At 43.1% G+C, this 24944-nt stretch overlaps 1 protein-coding gene across 2 annotated transcripts in view; it reads left to right on the top strand.

The window, feature by feature from the left end:
* Positions 1 to 24944, top strand: part of CDH13 (cadherin 13) — a 440631-nt gene that overhangs the window by 358291 nt on the left and 57396 nt on the right. For both annotated transcript variants that reach the window (XM_030955918.1, XM_030955917.1), the window contains exon 8: positions 4086 to 4226. In XM_030955918.1, coding sequence (XP_030811778.1) covers positions 4086 to 4226 — 141 coding nt within the window. The remainder of the gene's footprint in view (positions 1 to 4085; positions 4227 to 24944) is intronic.

Genomic DNA, 24944 nt, shown 5'->3' with positions numbered 1-24944 from the left:
CTTGCAGTCCTGCTGCTGGCTGCTGCTGCAGGGAATCACAGCCTCGAGGGCCCCAAACCTTCCCTGCAACCACCCAAGTGCTTCCGCTGGTTCCCACCTCACATTTTGAGTCCTGCTGCACTGGTGGTGCTGCTAATTCCAGCTGAATTTGGCTGCCCCACAGCCCAGACCAAGGCTTGGGCTGTTCCTGCTGCTGGTGTGAAATGCTCACAGCCAGGGCTTGCTTCTCTTCTCTCCCTTTTTATTGTATCTGTAATAATGAGAGGTTAAAACCCAGCAGAAACCCAACATCATCTGCTTTCATTCAGCACTACCCAGCAGCTCTCCCTTGATCATTGCACCTGAGGGTGCCTGCCCTGCACTGTTCATTTCCCTGTGCTGTGCTCAGCTCCTGCTGCCTTTGTTGGGAAGCTGAACTCTGAGAAAATGCCTTTGCTGGGCTCTCCCTGCTCACAGCCAGCTGTGTCTGTGGGCTCTGGTGGCAATGTTAGCCCTGGTGGGGATGGCAGGGAGGGCACCTTTGGAGGGAAGCACTCAGGACACAGCTCAGCTCCACAAGCTGGCAGTGCCACCCCTGCCCTGGCTGAATGACTGCAGGGAAAATTTATGGGCAAAGGAATGGTTCTCCTGCTGTAATTGTGCAAACCTCTCAACAGTGTCACACTCCACAGAGCCACAGCTGATAAATAACCAACCACACCAGCAGTGGCTTGATGTTCATTTATTCCAATAATCCATTCTCCTTTGGAGATCCCACTTGGTGGGAGCTGGGGCTTATTTCTGTTCCTGATATCTCACTGTCCCCTGGCTAGATTGCTTTTGCAAGACTGTGCTTAGGTCACTTAGGAGCAGGCCTGGGTTTAGGGACAAGCAGTGACTTGGTGGGACGTGTCTGAGTCTCTGTGGGGTCACAAAATGATCAAATTTTGGGTTCTGCATCCCTGCAGATGGGCAGGGATGGAGATGGGGAAGGAAGGATGTTCTCCCCTGTCACAGACATCTTTTATGAAAAATCCTTTTTTTAGGATTTTTCCTCTTGAGAAGCTGAGAAGCCTCAGGAACAAAATATAAACAATGGTTATCTGCTGCTGTGGAATGCAACAGGTGCATCTGTGATTGGTCTCATGTGGTTGTTTCTAATTAATGACCAATCACAGCCCAGCTGGCTCGGACTCACTATCTGAGCCACAAGCCATTGTTATCATTCCTTCTTTTGCTATTCTTAGCTTACCTAGCCTTCTGATGAAATCCTTTCTTCTATTCTTTTAGTATAGTTTTAATATATGATAAAATAATAAATCAAGCCTTCTGAAACATGGAGTCAGATCCTCGTCTCTTCCCTCATCCTGAGACCCCTGTGAACACGGTCACACTCCCCCACTGCCTCCTTCCAGCAGCACTTATTCCTCACAAGATAGGAGGAAAAGGAGGGAGAACACGCTGGGGTCAAAGCTCTGAGCCCTGAGAAGAGGGAAATGCTGAGGAGGTGCCATGAGATCTTCCAGAGCAGCCCTGAAGCCCCCAGCACATCCCTGCAGCAGCATCCCTGCAGAACAGGGCTGCTGGGAGCACAGGGGTCCCTGTCTGCCTGCAGAAATCCAGGTTTTTGGTAAATCCCACTGCTCCAAACAATCCCTGCTGCTGCCTGGCTCTGCTGGAGGCAGGAGGACTCTGCAAGGCCCTTTACAAGTGAGTGTAAAAAGAGCCTGTGATGGGAACAAGCTCTGCTCAGGGTTTGCATCTGTTAGCAGCTGCTTCCTCTAACAAGGCAAATATTTGGTGTCAGAACGAGTTGTAGGAAGTGCTGCATAGCAGGGAAGTGTGAAGTATTCATAATTATATGAAATACTACTCAAAATTCAATGTTTTTCACATTTTGCGTGAGCCTAAACATTGGACTCCTGTCACAGACATTTCCTGCTGCAGTAGATGCAATTTCTAGCATAAATGGACTTGCTTTCAATAGAAAATGGGATGGTTTTCAAAGGAAAAAAGGCCAATTTGTGGGTAAAAATGGGCTTTCTGAGCAAAGAGGCTTATAAACATGAAGTGATAAATGGCTTTGCAAGTTTTCCATACAATAATAACGACTTTCTAATCAAAATAATGAAAAAGTCACAGCCAGGAGAGGGGAGAGAAGTCTCATTCAGGTTTTAATGCACTTTAGGAGACAAATATATGAAAACTATAAATTTAGTTTCCCTCCATGGCATGAGTTTGTGTTGCAGACATGTCAGTAATACTTTGCATTTGTTTTTATGATGTTATAAATCAAACTCCTGGTCTTGGTTTGCCACCTTCTGAGATGAATTTCATGGAATAATGTTGTAAGACTACAGGAAATACATTTCTTAGGATCCCCTGTGTGGCATCTGATTTCCTAGCAGTCCGTGTGTTTTTAGAACAAAATTTCTCTTCTGGCTTGACTTGCTGATTTAATATGTAAATTTATTGTTTCATAATAGCTGATCTGATGAGCAACAGAGGTGGTTGCTTCTCTGTTGGCCTAAAAAGGCTTCAAAATCTACCTCCAGAGGAGCTGGGATGTCCTTCTCACGCATTGTCCAAAAAAAGAGATGGTGGGATGTGCCCAGGAAAACAAACAATGCAAAATTCACAATTTGGGAAAAGCTTCCAAATCCCTTAGCTACAGAGCAGCCTCAGTGACCCAATCCAAGAAGCTGAGGTTGCTTTGTTGGGCTCTATCCAATTCCTGACAATTCCCTGGGAAAATGTTGGATAAAGGACGTGGGTGAGGGATGTCAAAGCTGGGAACCCTGGGCTCTTGCAGCACGCAAAATTCACAATTTGGGAAAATCCTCCAAATCCCTCGGCTGCAGAGCAGCCTGGGCGACCCAAGAGGCTGAGGTTGCTTTGCTGGGCTGTGTCCAATTCCCTGGAAAAATGCTGGATAAAGGACATGGGTGAGGAATGTCAAAGCTGGGAACCCTGGGCTCTTGCAGACACAGTTCCAAGAGGTTCCAAAAGCAGCAGCTTTGTTGCAGTTTTCCCTGTGGGATGCAGGTTCATTGTCCAGGAGGGTTTGGATGAACATTCCTGGGCAATGTGAGGTTCTCACTGTGTGCCTCCAGGGGTGGCTGCAGCCCCTGCCCATCTGCGGCCTCTGTGCTCACGTGGGCTTTGGGCAGGTGCTTCCACTCAAGGCAGCCCCAAAAAACTCATTTTAGTGAAGCCCCACTGAAATCCATGTCAGAATTCCCTGGGAGTGCCAGGGGAGCAGGGTCTGGTGCTGAGAACATCAGAACATCAACTTTGACAGAGCTCCTGCTGCCCCTGCCCCAGCTTTCATCCCTGCTGGGAGAGATAGGAATTCCAAAGGCTGCCACGTTCCCATTCCAGAACTGACCACAAATGGGGTTTTTTCCCACATTTTTTGTTTTATGAGAGGGAATTAATTTGGATTTTGCTGTGGGCCTGTGCTGTCTGGTTCTGCAGAGGTGGGCAGCCAGAGAAGTACCCATGGCACGACAATCAGATATCAGCAATAGAAATCATTAATATCACTCTGCACATGGGCTGTGGGCAATAACTGGAAGTCTCTGCCTGTTTTGGAAACTGTTTTTTTGTCTCTTGCAGTGGAGCAAACTCAGATTACCAGTCTAAATGCTAATACCCAGAATGAATGGGATTTAATAAAGTGAATTTATATGTAGATTGTGACATTAGTGTTTAATTATGTACCCATCATAATGCTGATGAAGCAAGCTGCTAAATATTGGTGCACTGAAGGTAGAGCTTACTGTTAAAGAGCAAGTATATTTTAATTTCTTGCCTCTTTCCTAATCTTCCTAAATAACTGGAGAAATTATGTACTGTTTACCAATATTCACCTTCATGCTGGATTGCAAATGAGGTTTCCAGGGTAGCAGCTGATCTCATAGAAAGCTGTGCTTGTGTTTCAGGAAAACTGTGATAACAGACCTGTTTCTGTGCTGTGTTTTATTAGGCTAAATAAAGTTTTGTGATCGAAAAAAATTATTATTTTAATATTAATTAAAAATAGTATGTTATCTCTGTGGGGGTTTTTTTCTTAACCTTTCCTTTTCTATTTTTTTTTTTTCCAGACCATGGAAAGCCCAAAGTATGAGCTGGTGATAGAAGCCAAGGACATGGGTGGGATGGATGTGGGGCTGACAGGCACAGCCACTGCCACCATTCTTATCGACGACAAAAATGACCACGCACCAGAATTCACCAAGAAGGAGGTAAGAACTGGCCATCTGTTCTCTCCAAAACCCTGCAAGCAATCCTAATCAGCTGATTTCTAAATATAAAGATGTTCTTTGAGGAAAGAAGACAGCACAGAATGTTTTTAGCTCGGTCTGACAGACTTTCCTGGAGCTGCTCTTTTCTTTTTTTCACGTTAATGAACGTGTGTGCACCAGCTCCAAACCACAGTGCAACCATAAGGTAAAAAAAATATGATGTCATTTAGACATTGGTTAGCAGGGTGCAAACCTGTAAAATCAATTTGCTGGGGGTAACTTTCTCCTTTTGCTCCTGTGGGGTGAAATAACAAAACTAGCTTAAGGCTTTGGGTGGTCAGGACCGCGAGTGAAAATGTTTTGTTCCTGTCTACAGCACTTCCCCTGTGAGCCAGCCAGAGTTTGGGGTTTTGGAATTAAATCTCCAGTCCTAAAAGCTTCAAATTTAGCCTACAGGTGGAATTTGCAAGGAAAAGGTTTTTTTCCTGTAAATTGAATTCAGCTGAAAGTTCTGATAAACCCCAAAACCAAGGGGAGGGAATTCCCTGCCTGAATCCACCAGACTTCCAACCCTGCTCACACTGTTCTCTTCCACCCCCTGCATTTACTGTGAGTCTGATTTATTTTTTTGGTATCTAGACAGAATTAGAGAATTTTAAAATTTTTACCTAATTACAGCCAGGCTGGATTTTGCTATTAAAGTTTTCTGGGGCTCTGCAAACTTTTAAGGAGAAATTCCCAAAATATGAGACGTAAACCTGATTTTAAGATAATTGTGGAGTAGAAAAGGGAAGCCTATTGCTGTAGAGTTTTTTTATTTAACCTGAAGTATATTTTTACCTTTTAAAAATTTGTTTCCTGGCCTAATATTAGTGATTTTCAAATGGATTATATTGAAACTAATTGCTGTTATTTGATTTGAAGAATTATTTCTTTTATGAATGCGAAGTAAATGAATATCAGATTTAAACACGACAGAGAGGGGTTTTAAAAAAAGGAAAAAGAAGAAGAAAGTAGAAACAATGACAGTTTTAGCAAGGGAATATCTATAAATACATCAGTAAAATGCTTTGGCAGTAGTGTTTCAGTCACCTGAAAATTATCATGGACAGACTGATCCAAACCCTTCAAGTACATGGGCGACAATTAAGTGACAATGATCAAACTATTAATTCCTTTAGAATTACCTTTTAGATCAGGCTTTTAATGCTCTGAAAGCCATTTCCTGACAACCTATACTTAAAATATCTTTGAAATGCTGTATTTTTTTTAACCTTCTGGAAAATAACAACGTACAAGGACAGCTTGGTGCATTTAGAAATCAGAATTTATTGGATCAATCAATATTGATAGCAATTCATGTCAGTCAGAGTCCTACCTACTTGAATTTCCAAAGTTGGAGAATTCTTCTCTGGAAGAAATAGTTCTAGATTGAATTATTTTGAAGAAGTCTTTCTATAATTATAGTCCTGTTTGGCTTAATTTGGTAATTTGGACACAAAAATTCATGTGCCTGCTTAGCCACAAATATATTGTTAGTATCAATTTCTGTGGAAATTCAGAAATGCTCATCAATTCAGCTCTGTCAGTGACACTAAAAGTTACTTTATACCCTGGAAAGTTGGTGGGTTTTAGCATGGAAATTAAATAGGTGTGAAGTGACAGCATTATCATGTTTTCTTTGAAAAGTCTGCTCTTAGATATTTTTCTTGCATTTTTTTTCTCTTTTCCATAGTGACACCTCTCTTCCTTTTTAATGGTTTGCTGTTGGTTTGAACCTTTCACTATTTAGAGATGCTAATGACCTCAGAAATCTTCCCTCTGCCTTGCTAAGTGATGTTCATATTCCATGAAGAAGGCAGGAAAAATCAACCTTTCATGTATGGTGCCAGCCCCCTGCAGGAGCAGATTCTCTGTTAAAATAAGAGGAGGGAGGTGTCTATCAGTTGATTTAATGCCACTTTATTTGATTTTCTGCTGGAAGTGCTTAGTTATTGCATTTTAATACCAGTTGCATACCACAGGCTGCAATACTATTGATTGGAATTAGAGCTGAAAGAAAATGACAATATTTTTCAAAGTAACTTCTGAAGGAGAAAGCTCAGTAAATCTGAAGCTTTGATTACAAAGTGTAGCTTCTTTTATTTATTTTATTAAATAAATTAAATTATAAATAAGAAATTAAATTATTTCTGGCCTTGGACACTTTCAGGGATGGGGCAGCCACAGCTTCTCTGAGCAGCCTGTTCCTCACCATCCTCACAGGGAGGAATTTCTTTCAAATATCCAATTTAAATCCACATTTCTTCAACTAAAGCCCATTCCCACTTGCTCTATCCCTACCTGATGTTGAGCAAAGTCCCTCTCCTGGCAGAGGCAGTGCTTGCCAAGTGACTCTGCTCTCCCTGTTCTCTCTTTTCCCCTCCCTGCATCCCCCTCCTGGGCCAGGAAAATTCACCCAAGGAGTGCCAGGCACCCCCAGGAGCAGCTGAGCATCCTGGCTGGGATGCAGCACAGCAATTCCTCTGCCTGCTGAGCAGAGCTGAAGCCCTGGAGGCTTGGGCTGTTGTCAGGATCCATCCTTACAAATGGGTTTTGTGATGGTTCGTGGATTTGACCTCAGGGCGCAAAAAGAAACAACATGGTACAAGGGGGTTTGCAGTGATAATCAAAACAAATGCACCTTTATTGAATGACCACAGCAAAATGTGATAGAAGGATTAAGGGAGAGGAAAAGATAGAGAAAGAGAGAGAAAAGAGGGAGAGAGAAAGTGGGGGATATAGCTACCAAACGTAGAGACGAAGTCCTTTGGTCCAGTCCAGTCGAGGATCCGCCTGTTATGTCGGGGAGATCTCGAAGTCTCTCGCTAACTCAGAGGTTTTTATTATGATAACTCTATTGGAAATTGTGAGGGGGGGGAAACAGATACAATAAGGAATAGGTGTAACAGGCAGTCCATGCTCTCAGCAGTAAGCGAGAGCCATTGTCTTCTTGGTCCAGTGATCACAGCCTGCAGGCAAACATCTCGCTTTGGTCAGCTTGCCTCCCCCACACACCTGCCCCGGGCTGGGGGTGTCAGTCCCAGCCCTTGGAAGGAGCAGAGGGGCCTTTTCACATGGGGGTTCCATGTCTCAGTCCTCGATGGAGAGGCTCCTTACATCTCAGTCTGTCTGTCACGGCGGATGTAAAACAGGTGAGGGTCTTCTGTGGGGGACCACCCAGAGCTCAGGGGAAATCCAGCCCGGCCGAGAGGTGGGACAGCTCCCAAGGCTGTTGTCGCAAACAAGGCACAGTGCCCCCTTCTTCTCATTGGGCTCAGTGTAGCAGACTGCAAACAGCACCTCTGAAAACAATAACAGCAATGCTCTCAGGTCTCAGGGCCTTTGGTGTGTGACTTTCTCCTACAGAGCCAGAGATTTTAGACAGGGGGCTCTTCTCTTCAGTGGTCCCCCAATGACAATCGTGAGATGGATGAGGAATATTTCAGACAGACTCTCACAGGTGTGTGTCAGGACCTTTGATGGCTCAATAAATGAGACTTTGCTTCAGCCCAGTTCATTATTTGCTTATTGCCCTGTCGCTCCACACTCTTCCAAAATCTCTGCCTTGTTCTGCCTCATCTACACTTCCTGCTAATGATGGGCTCTGAGAAAGGTAAAAATCCATTCAGATGTGCAAACAGTACCCTGCTCCCTCCAGGGGTTTTAATAATTTCATCTTTAATGCCAAATAGAGCAATATTTTAAGAGTTCCTCCAAAAATCCCAGGTGAGGTAGCAAGGTCTGCCTTTTAAAAGGTCACAGTGGCTGGGATATTGTGCCAGATTTAAATTACAGAGATTGAGAATAGAGATACTTGTAAAGTTAGTGGCTGCTTTGTAAAATTTACAACCTTATTTCTATTATGGGAAAAAGTTTTAAAATTAATTTTATGAATTATTATTACGTGTCACAAAGGATTTTGGAGTTTCCTTTCCAGCAGGGAAAGGCCTTAAGCTCAAATTTTGTTCAGCATTAAGGGATTGGTTATGAGAAAATAAGGAATGAAGCAAAGCAAGGAGCAGGCACAGATTGTTCTGGAAAATCTGACACCTGCTTGTATCCTGCAGAATATTCCCAGTGGGTGGGAATGAGCTGGACTGAGTGAACACTGAGGGTGCTGAGTGTTTATACCCAGAGCATTAACAAAAATGAGAATTCTTTTCTTGTGTCGCTGTAAGAGCATCTGACAGATCACTGCAGTGTTGTATCCTGCAAAAAAAGGGGATTTTGGTCCAGAGTTAATGTCACTGTGGCTGTGGTGGGATGAAAAATTAACAATGTGGCATCTGCTGAAAGACACGAGCTGGCAAATCCTCCTCTTGTGTCTGTTCCTGGAGGCCTGGCTCTGCCTAAGACCTGGGGGAGGAAAAAATGAGTTCTAACACAAGAAAGATATGGACTTGACCCCTTTCTCTCTTTTCTTCCTTCTCCAAAAGAATAGTCCAACAAATCCTATTTACTCCATTCCTGCCTGCAGAGTGTGTGCTCAAAAATGAGATTCCTCTGACTCTGTTTGCCTTTATCTTCTGACCTGAATTTTTAAAAGTTCCATTGCTGCTCTTTAATGTGTTGTTTTCCCTATATATCAGATATATTGCCTTTCCTTGGTAAATCCTGCCAGGCACTGGAGAGGGGAGTGCAGTGCTGTGGTTGAAGGGGATGATTCTTCTGCAGTGCCCCCAATTCCCACATTTTTCCTCCTCCACAGGTTAGGGACTGCAGCCCATCCATAGCCAAACCTGGAAAAGTGGGATTTGTCCCAGTACTCTCACTGGCACATAACAAACAGAGAATTCATTTGGCCAGGGAACAACCATTCCTCACACAATTCCTCTTTCTGCCACTTCCAGCCTCGCCTTCAATTCCATCCATTTCTGGGACAAAGAAATGTAACACAGAAATAATTCTGTCACATCAGGGAGAGCAAGATTAGGGAAAATATTTTGCTTGGTATAAATTTACTTTTAATATACATTCTTAGAAAAGAATTTTCCAGTAAAATAAAGATCTCGCCTCCTGTGAACAGAATAAAATTTGTGTGATTTGACAAAACCTCACCACGGTGAGACTTGAGGTACACCAGCGCTGGGAGTCTTGGGTGAAAAATATGATTTGCTCCCATTTTGAATACCAGCTGATAAATGGTTTATAAAAGAATAATAAATGACTAATGGGAGCTTTATTAAATGATTCATCAGTTCCTGTGGAGGAATAGGAATAGGATTCATCAGTTCCTGTGGAGGAACAGGAATAGGATTCATCAGTTCCTGCGAGTGGGTAGGTTCTGGTGACCATGATGGATGGTGGCTTGCAGGGCTGTCTCTGGCTCAGCTGTGTCACCCACTGGGGAAGGCAGCCCCTGGAGGACAATCTGCACCTCCTTCTGCTCGTGGCTCAGAGAGGATCTGAGCCTTCCACAGCACCATCTGGACAGATTGATTGTGCAGCTCAGGCTGCTGAGAAAGGGGCTTGAGGCTGCTGAGAGTCCCTGCCTTAGTTCTTGGTATTGGTTAAACTCTACTGAGGAACAAATAGGGAGCTAAAAGCAATTTTAAGGTTCCTCCTGGATCACTTTTCCATACTTTTACAAAGGTGTCTCTCTCGGATGTGATACTTTTCTTTTCTGTGGTAAACAGACTTTGTCAACCCATTGACCCTGCATGTTTAAAGTGAACCAATCCCACCTCTTCTCTCCTGTGGACCGAGTTCTTCTTACCTTGCCTTGCAGGGAAAAATTTGCCCTTTGGGACTCTTAACTGATTTTGTTCCTTTCTGTGCAGTGAGCTGGATCACACCTTTAGTCACAATCTTTTAATGGTAGATGATTCCCCTTCCACAGGGTTTTTTCCTTTATTTTTCTTTACATCTGACTGGGAGAGCTATTGAGTGAGAACTGTGGTGGTGTTTGCAGGGGTCCCAGGAGGAGGGAATAGATGAGAATCTTGACTCCATGTTTCAGAAGGCTGATTTGTTATTTTATTTTATATATTTTATTAAAAGAAAATGATATATTAAAACTATACTAAAAGAATAGAAGAAAGGATTTCATGAGAAGGCTTGAAAGAAATAGAAAGGAATGGATTGATAATAAAATCTTGTGACTGACCAGAGAGTCTGAGAGAGCTGACTGAGAGTGATTGGCCACTAATAAAAAATAACCACGAGACCAATCACAGATGCAACTGTTGCATTCCACAGCAGCAGATAACCATTGTTTGCATTTAATTTCTGAGGCCTCTCAGCTTCTCAGGAGAAAAGATCCTAACAAAAGAATTTTTCATAAAACGTGTCTGTGACAGAGAACCACAACTGTGTGGGAAACAGGGCCAGAGAGGTGCTAAAACCCAGCTGGGCAGCAAGGCCAGGGCTGCAGCCCTCTCCCCCTCCCTGCTGGGGTGGAAATCACAGAGCAAACCAGGCTGAGCACAGACAAAGCCATCAGGAGCTGCCAGGCTGGCTCAGAGAGCTGGGGACAATAAATCCGTTTGGGTCCTTCCCACGCCACAAACTGCTCTCTGCTGCTGCGTGTTGGCAGGGCTGAGGGGCTGGAGCAGCAGCACCAGATCTGAGCAGATGACAAACCCCAGCCAGGCTGATAGTCAAGAATCAGAGTTTCATCATGGCCTGAAGGTGATGGGAACCAATCTGGAATTCCAGCAGCCTGCTCAAATTGGATCAAACTCCCCCAGCGCTGATTTGTCAGCAGAAATCGTTTTGTGGGCATTGCAGCAAAATCATATGAGCAGAATGCATATTGGAATTTCCATTTGGCTCCTGTTTTTGGGCTGTGAGACAATTTACATGCAGAGAAATCAGAATTCATGCAGAAACTCAACAGAGCAGGGCAAAGCCTCTCCAGCTGTCAGTAAACTTTGGCACAAAGAGCAGCTTCAGGATGGCTGGGGATCACCAGAGAGGAGCTCTTCGGCCACCCTTGTTTTGTCTAGAGGTGTAGATACAGCTAGAAAGGCTCCTGGAGCATATCTTAACCTTCAGAAACCTCTACATTGGATAAATATTTGCACTGACCTTTTCACTCAGCTTTATTTCCACTTCATCCTCTTGCAGCAGTTCACTAACACACTTGACATAGCTCCAAGTGCCCAAAAGTCTCCTTGAAAGCAAATGAAAGATCTTACCTGGTGTATTTTTCATGTGTGAAAGGCAGAATTTACCAAAGGAAACAAACATCTAAATAGCAGCAAATATTTTCTTTTCTAAATGAAGACTGCGAGCATTCTGTTGTCACTGCAAAATGAAATTTAATTTCAAAATGAAATTTAATTTTCAGTGACTATACCATTTCTTCATGGTTAATAACTGGTCACTGGTCTCACCCATGGCACGGTTCATGGCCCCCAGAATTTTCTGAGCTGTCATGACTTATAGAAGAGATTTCAAAATCACATAAGCAGTTTAGGAATATAAAATCTGAATAACAGGCATGTAGACACCTCTTCTTTTTTTTTTTTTTACTCTCTTAAATAATTTTAGATGTCAAAAATAATTTTTAAAATAATTTTGGACTTAATAAAATAGCTGTGAAGACATCTGGTGTCCACTGGAGTTCAAAAATCTGGGTTTAGGAGCATAGATTGCTTTGACTCTCAGTGCAATTTAGGATTCCAAATATCTGTCTCTCTTCTAAAAACTTTCAAATAACCTGGAAAAATGCCCAGGATCAGGAAGAAAGTTTATTAATATTTCTCAGTTGTGTTGTGATGTTACCGAACTAAGGACATCTGGAATACTTATTTAAACAGTCTGGCTATCTGAATAATGAAATTATGCTTTTTGTTATTTTTTTTTTTACTTCTTCTTGAATATTGTGTGTCAGTTTTTATCAGAATTAGCTGGCCTGAGGATTCTCATGCGATGAGAAATGCTCAGCACCACTCAGGTTTGAATTACCAACGACCTTAACAACAAATACTCTGCTGTAGCATTTCGAGAATAGAATAATTTCAGAGAAAGGAGAACAAATACGATTATTCTGTGCATTGAGTGAGACAGAGAACTCTTCAGCAAGAAACCAAAACCAAATGAAATAACATTGTTTGGAAGACCAGTGGTTCCTGGACTCATCCAGATTCACACTGTGTGCATAATAATCTGTATTCATGCGGCTTTCAGCAAGCTATCTGCATAACCAGTGTAAGCACTTTGTTCAAGAACTTTTGCAAAATATGTTTAACACGGAGTCCATGCACTTATCACATAATTGGGGCTGGATGTGCTGCCTGGCAGGAGGCAGCAGGCTCCCACATTTATCTTTGCTCGTGAGGGACGAGCTCATTGCTTTGTTTCTCTCCACCAAGGTCAGGAAATACATGAAGTTGTCTATTTAATCTGCAGATAAACACATTTCAGTGGTGCACAGAACAACAGAGTGCCTGCTTTATAACCTGTGAGCAGCTGAGAAACACTTGTACAATACAGGAAAGGGTCTGTGAATAGAAATGATCATTCAAACAGTGGGAATTTGGGGAGGAACACAAAGGCACTGTGCTGCTCCTCCACATCTGATTTTCCTCCCAGCACTCTTGCTCTCCAAGTAGGCTCACACAGCAAAGTTGCATTTTTGCCAGTCCTTTTCCCTTTTCTCCCCCCTTTTTGTCACTGTTCCTTCCCTGCCCTTTGTTTAGGTGCCCTGATTTGCTGTCCTCAGCTGATCTGAGCCACCCTGATGCCAACTCCTTTGCCCCTGCAAGCCTTGGGCTGTGGTGGAAGGCCAGCAGCAATAACAGCAATTCTCACCACAAACCCATTGCTGGGCTGCTTTATCCTCCAAAGGCTTCTTCCATCTGCTTCTGCAGGCAGCAAATACCCAAACCCTGCAAGCAGCAGAAAAGCCATAAAACCCCACAATTTGCTGCTCTCTCCCCCAAGAAGTGAAGGTTAATGTGCTTCCTCAACGTGGACCATGAAGTGTGAGCTTTACAGCAGATATTAAGGTCAGGATTGCAAAGCTAACAGTAGCAGTGAGAGTTTGGAGTACCTCTAGCACAAACATGTTTGGGAGAGGAGCTGGAGAGTAGAAATTAGAAATTAAAAAGGAAGGAAGGCTCAGACAAAGGCTCTTGAGGGAAGCACAAGCTAAACAAAGATAATGTAATGTCTCCAGGTCTAGTCTTGGATCACTTATTCAGGGAAGCTGTATAAACATAATTATTAGCAATCATTGCCAGGAGTGGATATGTGCTTTTCCAATTAGACAAAATAAAACCCCAAAACTAACAACCCAAAAAAAAAAAAAATCCCAAAAAACCCCCTCCAGCTGGAATTTTGCAGTTGCCTTCAAATCAAATTAGGACTGTTTTCTACAGACTTCAATTGGACATTTTAAAATTTGACTATTTTCCCCAATAATTCTTTTTTTTCCTCTAAATGTACTGGTGAAGCAGTCCATGGAAATGTCCTTTGATTTCACTCTTCTCCAAGAGTGCTCATAGCATATTGTACTTCATAAACTGTCCAAGGAATTCCAGCTTCACCACTGAGTGCTGGCAGGTGACACAGAGACTTCCAAGAAACTTCACACAGTTCCTTTCAGATCAAGGTACAAAATGATGTATAAATCTCTCTTCTGAAATTAACTTTGGGGGTCTCTTTTGGGAAGCCTTGTCTGACTGTGTGACATCCAGCTGAAAAAAATCTTAGTGTGGAAACAGTGATTTCTACACGTGGTATTCATTGCAGAATGGCTCTTAAATCATCATTGTCTTGTTCATAGAATCCCAGAATTATTTGGGTTGCAAGGGACCTTAAAATCATCTCATTCCATGTGCCATTGATGCCTCAGGTTTGAGCTTTTCTATTTTTCACATCCTGTGCTGCTTTAGTGTGTGGGTCTGGGTTCACATCAGGGGATGGTGAGCTCTGTGCACAGAGCAGGGAGACAAAACAATTCCTGCTCCAGCTGGGCACCAAGGACAAATGATCCAAATCTCAGCCCCAAGAGCACAAACACCGTGGGCTGCAGAGAAAAAACAAGCAGGGGTGGGACTGCAGGGGCTAAAGCTGGAATGGGACAATGAACTGCAAGGTGCAAATGGAGCAGAACTGATCCCAGGGAGAGACGGGGGGCTCGTGCATTTTGGGGCCATTTTGGTTCATCTTGGCATCATTTATTTGGTTTGGTTCATTTGGGACCATTTTGGTTCATCTTGGGTGCAGCCCTGGCTGGGCTCTTGTGCTGTCCAAGGTGGATCCACTGAGGAGATCCTTTTAATAAATCCCTGCTTTATTCTGTAGCTCTGCCCAGCCTCTGTTCTAGCTCGGCCTTGTCAAGGCATCACTGTGGCAGGGACACCTTCCACTGTCCCAGGCTGCTCCAAGCCCCCATGTCCAACCTGGCCTTGGGCACTTCCAGGGATCCAGGGGCAGCCTCAGCTCGTGCCAGGGCCTCCCCACCCACACAGGAAAGAATTTCTCCCTAATATCCAATCTAATCCTCCCTCTTTCAGTTTAAAGTAATTCAGAATGTAATTTGGGGGTCAGGCAGTGAGGAAGAGATGACCAGGTATTACCTTTTTGGACTTGAAGGACTTTTTACTCCATGTATAAATTATTTCAGTTCCTCTCCTGGGGAATGCAGAATTTCAACAGAAATACCAAGAATTCTAAATTTCTTTGTCTGACACAGTGCAGCTGATTGGAAAAGTAACAAATAGAGGAACTGTTAGATGTTGCAAATATCATTGTAATCCCACGAGTTCAGAAACCCACACTGTTAATATGCCTGCAGCATCTGTGGGAGTTCTGTTTTAAAGCAGGATTAAACATGATAACACACTATAGATCTTAACATATTCAATTTGCAGCAGACAAAACCCTATTTAATACCAATTACAGAATATGTGTGAGCTGGTATCATAGCTGCAGTTTATATGAGCAGAGGGAATTTGTAAAGCTGAAGTCTATTCATTCAAAAATAATAGTTTATGTGGCTGCCTGGGTCATTCCACTAGAGTGCAATGAGTTTTGTGATCAGTTTATCAATTCCTTCACTGACAAGTGAAATTTTAAGATTTTTCTCAGCAACACTAAAACTGATTTGGCCACTCTGAAATTTGCTAACCATCTGTGCCCACGAATCAAAGTGTCAGGATTATTTAGACAAAATATCTTTTTTCTTTCTGCTCTGAAGCATTAAAATAGACAATGGATAAAACTCACCATGCTAAAAGGAGCTGTAGGTTTATTCGAGTAAAATTTTTAGCAAATGCCTGTGAAAGATATTAATTTTGGAAGAAATAAAATTATATAGGCCTGGTTGTGTCTTGAATTTAGTGGAATGAAAATGGTGTTGTTACATGTAAGGAAAAGAAGATTAGGGGGTTCTTACAGGACTCCTTGCAGTTATGGTCTCTTTTGAGGAAAGTGGTTCGGAAGTGGAATTTATTCATATCCTTGTAGCTCCTACTTTGGCTTGTTTCCAGGACTTGTTTGCCTTAGAGTTCCAGATGCTTATTTGCTGAAAGGGGAGCCCTTTCTCCAGCCGTCTGTCCAACAGTCACTTAATATTTATTTGTTTTTACAAATGTGTTCCCCTGTGTTCTCAGTCCATATGTCACAAAAAAAGTGTAAGCCCAGCTCTACACAGAGTATTGATGTTATCTTCCCTTTCCCATTCTAGACTTTGACCAAATGAAGAAAAATCCCTGAATCCCAGTTATTTTCCTCACCCAATATTTCCCTCCAACACTATTGCTCTACAGCCAGTCCTTTGGAGTTTCTATTCTAACTCCTGTTCTCCTCTTAATGTAGCTTTTATAGAGATTTTTTTTTCACTTCCCTGTGCTAATCACCTGTGTCCTCTCCTTGATATTTAATTTGCCCAGTGCTAAAATTTATCCTTCAAAGTTCCTTCTACCTGTTGCATCATTCCCTTTTTTTAAGACGAAACAAACTTCCCCATTCTAACTAACCAAAGAGCAAACTCTTGGGTTTTCCCTCTTCTATTCTTTAGTCAGGAGTCTGTTAGGAGCCTTCTCTGAATGTTAATAATTAGCTTTAAATTTTCCTTCTCCAAACTCCTCGAGCCTGCTCACCTCACATTCCTTCAACCCCTCTGCTCCTGTTTCCAGCTGCTGCCTCAGAGCTCCCAGGCACTCCAGTGATGGATCCCTGACTGCTTTTTGCTGAGTGACTCCCCTTTCTCTCTGCCCTTATTTTCATCACTTCTCCCCTGCATGGAAAACTATATCACCAAAATCTGGTTCTGACCACATTGGCTGGTCAGAACCAGACAAAGTCCTCTCATGATCCCCATTCTGTCCTCATGATTTCCCCCCTTTTTTCTCGTTTCTGGAAGACCTTCCTTTTCCCATCCCCTGATCCCACCGCCCAGTGAACTCTTCCTCATGCCCTCATCTCCTGCTTCCCTTGGGAGCCACCTTTTTGTTTTCAGTGCCTTCAGCTGAATATTTCTCCAGGGCTCACACAAGTCTGTGCACACCCTTTGCCTGCCTTCTATAAATCCAGCTCTGTGGCTGCTGGCTCGCACACATCCCCTCATTTGTTCCTTTTAGACTTTATTTCCTCCTCCCCAGCTCATTTGTTCTGCCCATCTCCAGCCACTGAGGCTGGCAGTGCCCATACATTAACTGGCAGTGTCAGATGTTCGTAGATCAATGATTTTGTTTCATTTAGAAGACTGATGGTGAGGAGAGCACTGCTGTCCTCAAGAAGTTTAAAGGGTTGAAAGCAATATCTTAGCTGAAAAAAAAAAGTTTGAAAAATCAAAGGAATTATTGTGAGGAAGTTTTGAAAGAAACATAAGGGAGATCAATCCTGCTAAATAAGCTTAAATCTAAACCAACAGTTGTCTGAAATAATATCAGGGAAGAAGATTTATCTGTAGTATTGATATTGTTAACTGCCTGCATCCAAGCTGTGGCTCCCATCCAAATGGAGATGGGAGTGCAGTTTTAGCCTGGGAAGTAAACCTGGATTTCTGTGCATATATATAAATAGAAACACAGGCCCACAGGTGTCTGCCTACCTAAACTGAAGACCTGATATTTCGTTTTTCTAAAGCTGCATTTTCTAACATGGGTTAAAACAAAAATGAAACCTGGATTTATTTGTCTGTTTCACAGAGCCACAGAATCATTCAGGTTGGGAAAGAGCTCTAAGATCAACAGGTCCATTTGGAAATAACACAATGTATTTCCATATATAGAAATAACACAACTGGCATTTGAAAACAAAGAACATTGTTTCTGATTAATTGATCCAGTGCTGAACCAAGCTAAGAAACCTGTGCATTTTTGAAGACAAATGAAGGGCAGCCTTTCTGATTTAGCAGTTCTGACCTTTTCAAATTTTCCTTCTTAAATAATAATTGAAGCCATAAGTAAATAAATTCAACTTTGCCTGCAGATGTTGAACTCTTTAATGTCCTTTTCCTGTGACACAGGCACTGCCCGATATTCCTGGCACAAACAGATTTATCCTGCCCCGTGCTAGGGCTGTCTGACATCCCAGGGAGCTGTTTCCTTTCCTCCAGGCAAACGCTTTAAATGCAGTTCCAATCAATAAATCTGTGAGGGTTCTGTGGCTGGGCAGTGTTCACCCAGGGGTTCTCTGGGTCCCAGGGGTATTTCTTTCCTTCAATCCCCCTGTTCTCAGGAGAGAACCAAATCACAAAGAGCCTTATTTGCCTGGACTGAGGTTGTTTTTGGCTGCCTGCTGGAGCTGCAGGGAGCACAGGGAGCACAGGGCCACTCTCAGGTGCTGCTGGATCAATCAGGGATGGCAGCACTGAGGAGTTTCTGCCGGCTCTGCTGGCTCCCAGCAGCACCTCTGGGAAATCTCTGCTTTGGGAAGCCCCAATAGTTCAGCCTGAGCTCCTTTGGTGTAAGTAGGGAACACTGTCAGGATATTATTAAAAGATCTTGGGTTCGGAGATCTAATTTTAGGTGAACTTCTCCACTTCTCAAGGATTTCAGACTTGGCTGTTTCCCTTGCCTTGAGTGAGAGTTATCCCAGTTGATCAAAGAGCAATATGTGAGCACTAATCAGTTTTAGATGCTCCTTACTCCAGCAGCAATTGCTCTAATGCAATCAATTAAAAGGAAATTTTAATGATCTTAATAATTGAGCTTTTAAAGGGAACACGGCAGTTATTATTGAACTCCTAATTTATTATTTCCCATGGAGATCAGTTTGGAAAATCAAAACATAGCTTTTAAAATGCACCATCCCCTGCAGTCTCACTGGTTTACTTCTTAAATTTGCTCGTTGGCTTTGTAAATGATGGCAGCATAGAAACAATGAAGCAATGAAGCTTTTTTCCGTTTCTAACTTCTGTGTTATGGGAGATGCAGGGGAAAGGTTCTATTCCTGCCTGAATTCAGCAGAAGGTGGGACATGTTTCCATGCATCCATACAGCCAGGAAAAACACCCTATTGGCTTCTTCCATGGATTACTTTCAAGTAAACACTCCACTTTAGCTGCCTACAAATGAAGATTGGGGTTCTAGTCAGCAGAAATTCAGCTACATGTTGCCCATTTGAATTATTTATTCAGAAATAATAAGCTTTATCAACACATACGGAGATGATTTTCTGTGTTACATGGGAAGGCCATTGTAGAGCCTTCCCTGAACTAGTTTGGGAGTATTCAGGAAGCATCTTATTCACTTTTTAATGCCTGGAGTCCAGACTATAGGTTGAAGCTCACTTATCCCATCAATGTATTTTACTTAAATTCTTAAAGTATGGGCAGCATTACAAATGTTAATGCTATTATTATAGGATCATCATTTAAAAATCTCAGCATTCTCCAAAGGCTCCAGCAGCGTGTCATTTCCCTGCTTTATTAAAATGAATGAACAGATGTACAATTTATTTCTGCTGAACTATCATCTAAATTCATAAGCTATTTCTCATGTGCCTGAAATCTGTGTTGGTTTCCCATTTTCTTTGCCTTAGAAAAAAAAAATAAAAAAAGAAATATTCCACTCTCACATTTATCACTCTGGGGGTAGAAACGAGAAGCAAACTCTCCTCTTCATTCACTTTAGGCTAATGCCCTCAATACAATTTAAATGCCATCTCTTCAAGGCTGTTCTCAAAACCCAGGCACTGGGGCACCCAGGGTCTGAGTGGAAAAGTCCCTTGCTGTCTGTGCAGGTGGCCTCCAAGGACATTGTCCCCAACAGGACACGGTGGCACAGAGCAGCTGTGTTTGATCTTTTGGGCTGGCATTTGCAGTGCCAGTGGAGGAGATGCAATTTCTCAGTGTCTTGGTTTGGAAAGACAGGTGTCTGCTAAGGAGAGCAGGAGCCTCCCCTGGAATGGAAAATGTAAACCCTTTCCCTCCAAATTGTTATAAATTTGAATTAAGGAGCTCTCAGGCAAAGAACCAGGAACAGGAAATAACAGTTCTTTATTAGGGAAGAAAATAAAAGGATAAAATAAACAATGCAGTAAACCAAAATAACACTGACAGAGTCAGAACCCAGCCTGACACCCTGTGGGTCGGGGTGTTGGTGGCAGTCCCATTGGAATTGGGGCTCAGCCCTCCTGAAGTGTCAGGGGTGGTTCTGCTGGAGCAGGGATCCTGGAGAAAGGTGCAGTCTCCTCTGAAGATCCAGCAGAAGAGGCAGCTGCTGTTCCTCTGGGAAATCCAGTGGAGAAGCTGTGCTGGTGTTCCAGAATCTCCAGCTTATATCTGGGTAGGAATGCTTGGCTCCTCCCTCTGGGCTCACATCTCCCAATGGGATGTTATAGCTCTTATCAGCCATGCAGTGACATTCAATAGTCTGTTATCAGCAGATGTCCCCCCAGAGGGAGGAGTGGAAGAGATAAGGAAAACTGCCCACTAAACAGAAGACAGCTGCCATCCAGATGGCAAACACAATACAATTTGCTTGGCAATCCAGGACACTCATCTGGATATTGGAGAAAACCAAGGAAGAGACAAATAATGGCTGGGAAGTGGGAGAGGTGAGAAGGTTGGGTGTGATTGGAGTGAAATTTATGGCTGAGGAACGAGTGTCAGCCGGCCCCAGCCACTCCAAATGTGATTTCTGTGCCTTGCAGCAGAGTGGAGACGTGGCAGGTGCTCCTGGAAGGGATAAACCAAACGAGACAATGCAGAGATTGGAGGGAATGAAACCGTGCACGTGAAACAGAGATGTTGCCATGGAAAAAAATGAGCATAAAAACCCCAGACAGTGCTCTCAGCCTGTCACAGTCCTTATTTGTTGGCAGGGTTTGTGGGCAATGCAAGGCTGGCATTTTGCTTTAATTCCATGTGAGGAATGAGTGGATGACACGTTCTAGGGGTTCTGGCAGCATTTCTTCTGTAAACCCTATTTCTAAAGCTTTATATTGAAAGGCGATTTAAAAAAAATCAGTGGTTTGCTGTTGAAAACTGAATTCTCAGGCTCAGATTGTGGGGTTTAAGTCTTTTTAATTTTTAGGGTTTTTTTTTAATAAAAATCACTTTGGCAAAGAGAGGAGTGGAACAGAATGCAAATCAATCTGTTTTCTTCATTTCATAGCTGCTCCAGAATTTAAACGCAGGCCTTTAAATTCCTTTTTGCCAGACAATTCAGGAAAATGATGAAGTAGTGGTTGAGATTTGTTAAAAGCACGATTTCCTTACGAAATCTCATCTGCGTGGCAGGAGCAGTTTGCTCCTGCAGGTCTGCAAGGGAAGAGTTTTAATTCACTAATAAAATTGAGGAGTTCTAAGTGGAACAGGAATTTTTCTACAGTGGCCAGGCTGCAGCCTCAAAACACCTGAATTTTGATATCTAGTTTTGCCACTCTTGTCCCCTTTGGATCCTTCCCCAGGCTGAGATCAGAGTTATTTTTCTCTCTCCTCTCCTTACATTTTGCTGCCAAAAGAGGACATGACAAGCTAGGAAAGCCACAGGCACAATTTTTATCTGCAGGAAGGAGGGCAAATGTTATTTTGCAGTTCCACCCTGTATCTCCAGCTGCCAGCACCAAGCCCAGCATAATGAAGAGTCTTGGATGGTTGGGAGTTTCAGACTGCAGTCTCAGTCAGGAAATTCTTTCCTGTCACTTGGTTTTGGCACAGAAAAAAAAAAATCATGGCAATCCAGTGAACTTCCTGGGTGTTCATGAGCATCATGAACCTTAAAATGTTAGAAAATCAGGCTTATATGTTTTGTTCTGCATAGATTCTTGGATTTGGGTTTCTCGTTAATTTTTCAGGGAAGGGTTCTCAAGATATCCTTAAATTCCTCCCACCTATTTCTGTAATTTCCATTTTTTGCTTATTTTTCCTTTAAGAGCTTTGAGGTTACAGTACCTGCGGTCTCCCAGCAATCCTGTACAGTCCTTCAGCTTCCCTGCAGGTTTTGTTTAATTTCTGAAGGATATGAAATCTGAGGATTTCCCAGTGAAGTCAGCAGTTCTTGGTGCAGGGGACACCCAGACAATCCTCTTATCCACAACAGCCCCTTTGCTACCCAGAATTATCCCAGGCCATGTGCTTCAGACCTCTGCCAGCCCCAGGGCTCCTTTCCTTCCTGCTGTGGGCAGGAACCAGGGGCTGTGACCCTGTGGAACAATTCCTGCCTCTGCCCTGCATGGGCAGCAATTCCTTGCACTTCTCCACAGAGTTTTGCTGTTTGCACAACATCAAATCCCTTTTATTGTCCACAATTCTTTTTCCAGCACAGAATAAGCGACAAAGCCAACATCTGCTGTCTGTGGTGTCTTCTTCTTTCATCCTCAGCACAGGAGGAGAAGGGTGTATAGATTTTGAGGGCTTTGATGTGATGGGATTTTGCTGCTGTATGTTTTCCTCTCTACCTGTGGTTTCATGTTTGATGTGGAGAATTGATTAAGTCATTTGGGTGTTGTCCTTTTATTTGTTTTGGATTTTGTGGTAGGACAGGCTGGGAATATTTCATACCCAAAGGAGAACCTGCAGACACTGTGTGGGACTCTTTAGGCACTGTCTATAGGTTCCAGCTTTATGTCCCATTTAGGGATCCTCTCTAAAACACCAAACTTCTGTCCTGCAGCTCCTATTCTGGGCTTCTCTTAAGGTAAGAAATGCTGACAGCTGTGCCAGGGCTTGTCCTGTGGGCAAATGTGCCTGGGGGTTCAGGAGGAAATTCATCAATTCCAGGGATAGTTGAGAGTGAGCTTCATTAAGAGAATGTTTTATAACCATATAGCATTTTTCATTCCAAAGAACCCCAAAGGAGCATACAGAAAATGGATCTTTTTTCTCTGGGCAAGCAGAAAATTAAATTGCAACTTTCTTGTGCTTGCAGAGAAAACAGAGGTCTAAGACTTCATTTCCTTTATTAAAGAATTCTACTCAAGAAAGTTGCTTTAATTTCAGATGAAGCATTGCAGGTAATGGCTAACCCTGATGTTGTATTTTTACATTCAAAACCTTGTTGATGGGCAAAGAGAGGCCCACCTTATATATAAAGCCAAGAATTTAATGTTTATAAAATTGAAAATTAATCCAAGTTCATCCAAATCCAAGAATCATTATTAATCCTGATTGAATTACTGAAACAAACAAACAAACATTCTTCAACTTAGAAAAAATTGTCAATAGTGATAACAGGGCAGATGTAAAAGTGTTGTAGACACCTTTCTTAGCTCCTACCCCTTTTCCTGCTGTTTCTCTCACCATTTCCTGGCTCCTCTGGGCCATGAAATGGTTTGGTTTGGTTGGGGTTTGGTTTGGTTGGGTTTGGTTTGGTTGGGTTTGGTTTGGTTGGGTTTGGTTGGGTTTGGTTGGGTTTGGTTGGGTTTGGTTTGGTCCCATCCCAGTGTTTGTGGCCAGGCTGTTGTGGGGAGCTGTAACTCCTGGGATGCTTTGCCAGGACAAAGGGGATGCTCACACTGACCATTTGCCCTTGGGACCGTTTGGGATCATGTTTATGTTTTTGAGAACATATTTTTGTGCGTTGCTTGGCCTGGAGCTCCACATTAGGTCCAAATTTCCTGTCTCTGGTGTCCCCCACCCTTGTTAGATCCTCCCCTGCCCCTCTGAGCAGTGCCTGGAGCTGTGACCATCACCCACCCCGGGGCAGAGGCAGAGTCTGGCTGTCGCAGCAGCCTCAGGATGCGCAGTAAGGAATATTTGTGTGCCAGCAGGCTCAGGATCCTCGTGCATCATGCAAAGCTCCCTCTCAGGAGCCAAACTGAGCTGCTGGACACTGGTGTGTGAATGCCTGGAGCTTTCAGGGTGAATAAGAGAATGTTTTGTGTTTCATCGCAGCCACAGCCCCTGGTGCTGACGGAGGCTGAGGTGCAGAGTGGAGTCTTTAATGAGCTCCCCAAGTCGTCTGAGCAGCCAGGAGGGCACTGGGCTGTCTGAAATCACCCCTGTGCTCTGCCACAGCTGATCAAAGTCTCTCTGCTCACCAGGAAAATGAAGTGGTGCTCAGCTAAACAGTAAAAACCCACCAGAAGGGAAAGTAAGACCAAAAGTCTGGCAGTGGCAAAAGGGACGTGTAGTGAGAACCAGGAGGAGTTTGTGAGTTACCTGCAGAGAGGGTGACCAGGAAAGGCAGAGCTGAGCTGTGCCAGCCCTGGCACAAAGGTCATTAGCCAGCTTAATGCAGACAACTTTTCTCCCTCTGGTTTTCCTTCCTCCCTCCAAGCTCAGTGCCCCTGACTTTGAGTGAAAATATCACAAGTAATTGAAGTTGCAAACCCCAGCAGAATACTAAATTAGAAATTAAGCAAAAATGCTCATCATTTGGAGCACAGAAGTCCTGGGCAATTTTTCTAATGCTGTATTACAGCAATTGGAATAGCTTTTTTTTTTTTTTTTCCCAGCTGCTTCACTCACTGAATTGATTGAATTAAATGTGTTCTGTGGTGCCAGGGAACCTCTGACCCCAGTTACTCAGGATAATCAGGGGGTAATCAGCCTGCTGTGATCTGAGCTCCAAAGGAGCAAGAATATTGTAAGGTTCAGGGAGCCTGAGCTGGCATTAATCAGATGTCACCAGGGTTTGATTATAAATCCTAAAGACCACCAAATTGATACAACACGGTTTAATCCACTAAAAATTAGGTATCTACACATTAATCACCAAGTTGAATATCTGCAAGTGATTGCTTTTCTGGTAAGTGAAGTCAGGTGTCAATGCTTTGGAATGTCCCACAGTTAGTCATAAATATAATGATTAGCATCAGCACAAAAGCAGCATTAGCCAGATTAAAAAAAGATTTTGTTCTAACCTCAAATAGAGGTGTTTTTTTTCCTTCTGTTGGAGTTTTACAGCTCCATTGAAATTGCTGCTCGTGTTTCTACTCTAATTATGAGCTTACTCAGAGGCAAGAAATAGGAGCTGGTGCTGAGGTACCTGCAAGCACAGCATTTTTCTGCCTTCCAAGGGGAGGAAGGGTGCCTGCTTACAGTATATCACACTGCTGTGTACAGAAATAAAGCAGTATTTATTGTCCCTTAAAATGATTTCCCCTAGAAGTGGCAAACTCAGGTGAAAAATCTGTATCAGAAATGTGTGTCAGGATCCAATTAATTCCTCCTGCTCTGGCTGTCCTTGGGAAGAGCTCAGTGTGGCAATAGTGATGCAGATGTATGAGCACATCACATGGAGGATTCTACAGGAGAAGGAGCTCCAGTCCTAAAAGAGAGGAACAGCCCAGTCCCTTAATAAACTCACGCTCTTCATACAAATCCTGATT

Source organism: Camarhynchus parvulus, chromosome 11 (assembly GCF_901933205.1).
Source record: "Camarhynchus parvulus chromosome 11, STF_HiC, whole genome shotgun sequence".
NCBI classification, from domain to species: domain Eukaryota; kingdom Metazoa; phylum Chordata; class Aves; order Passeriformes; family Thraupidae; genus Camarhynchus; species Camarhynchus parvulus.
Note: the sequence above shows the minus strand (reverse complement) of the source record. Positions and strands in the feature narration are given on the sequence as shown.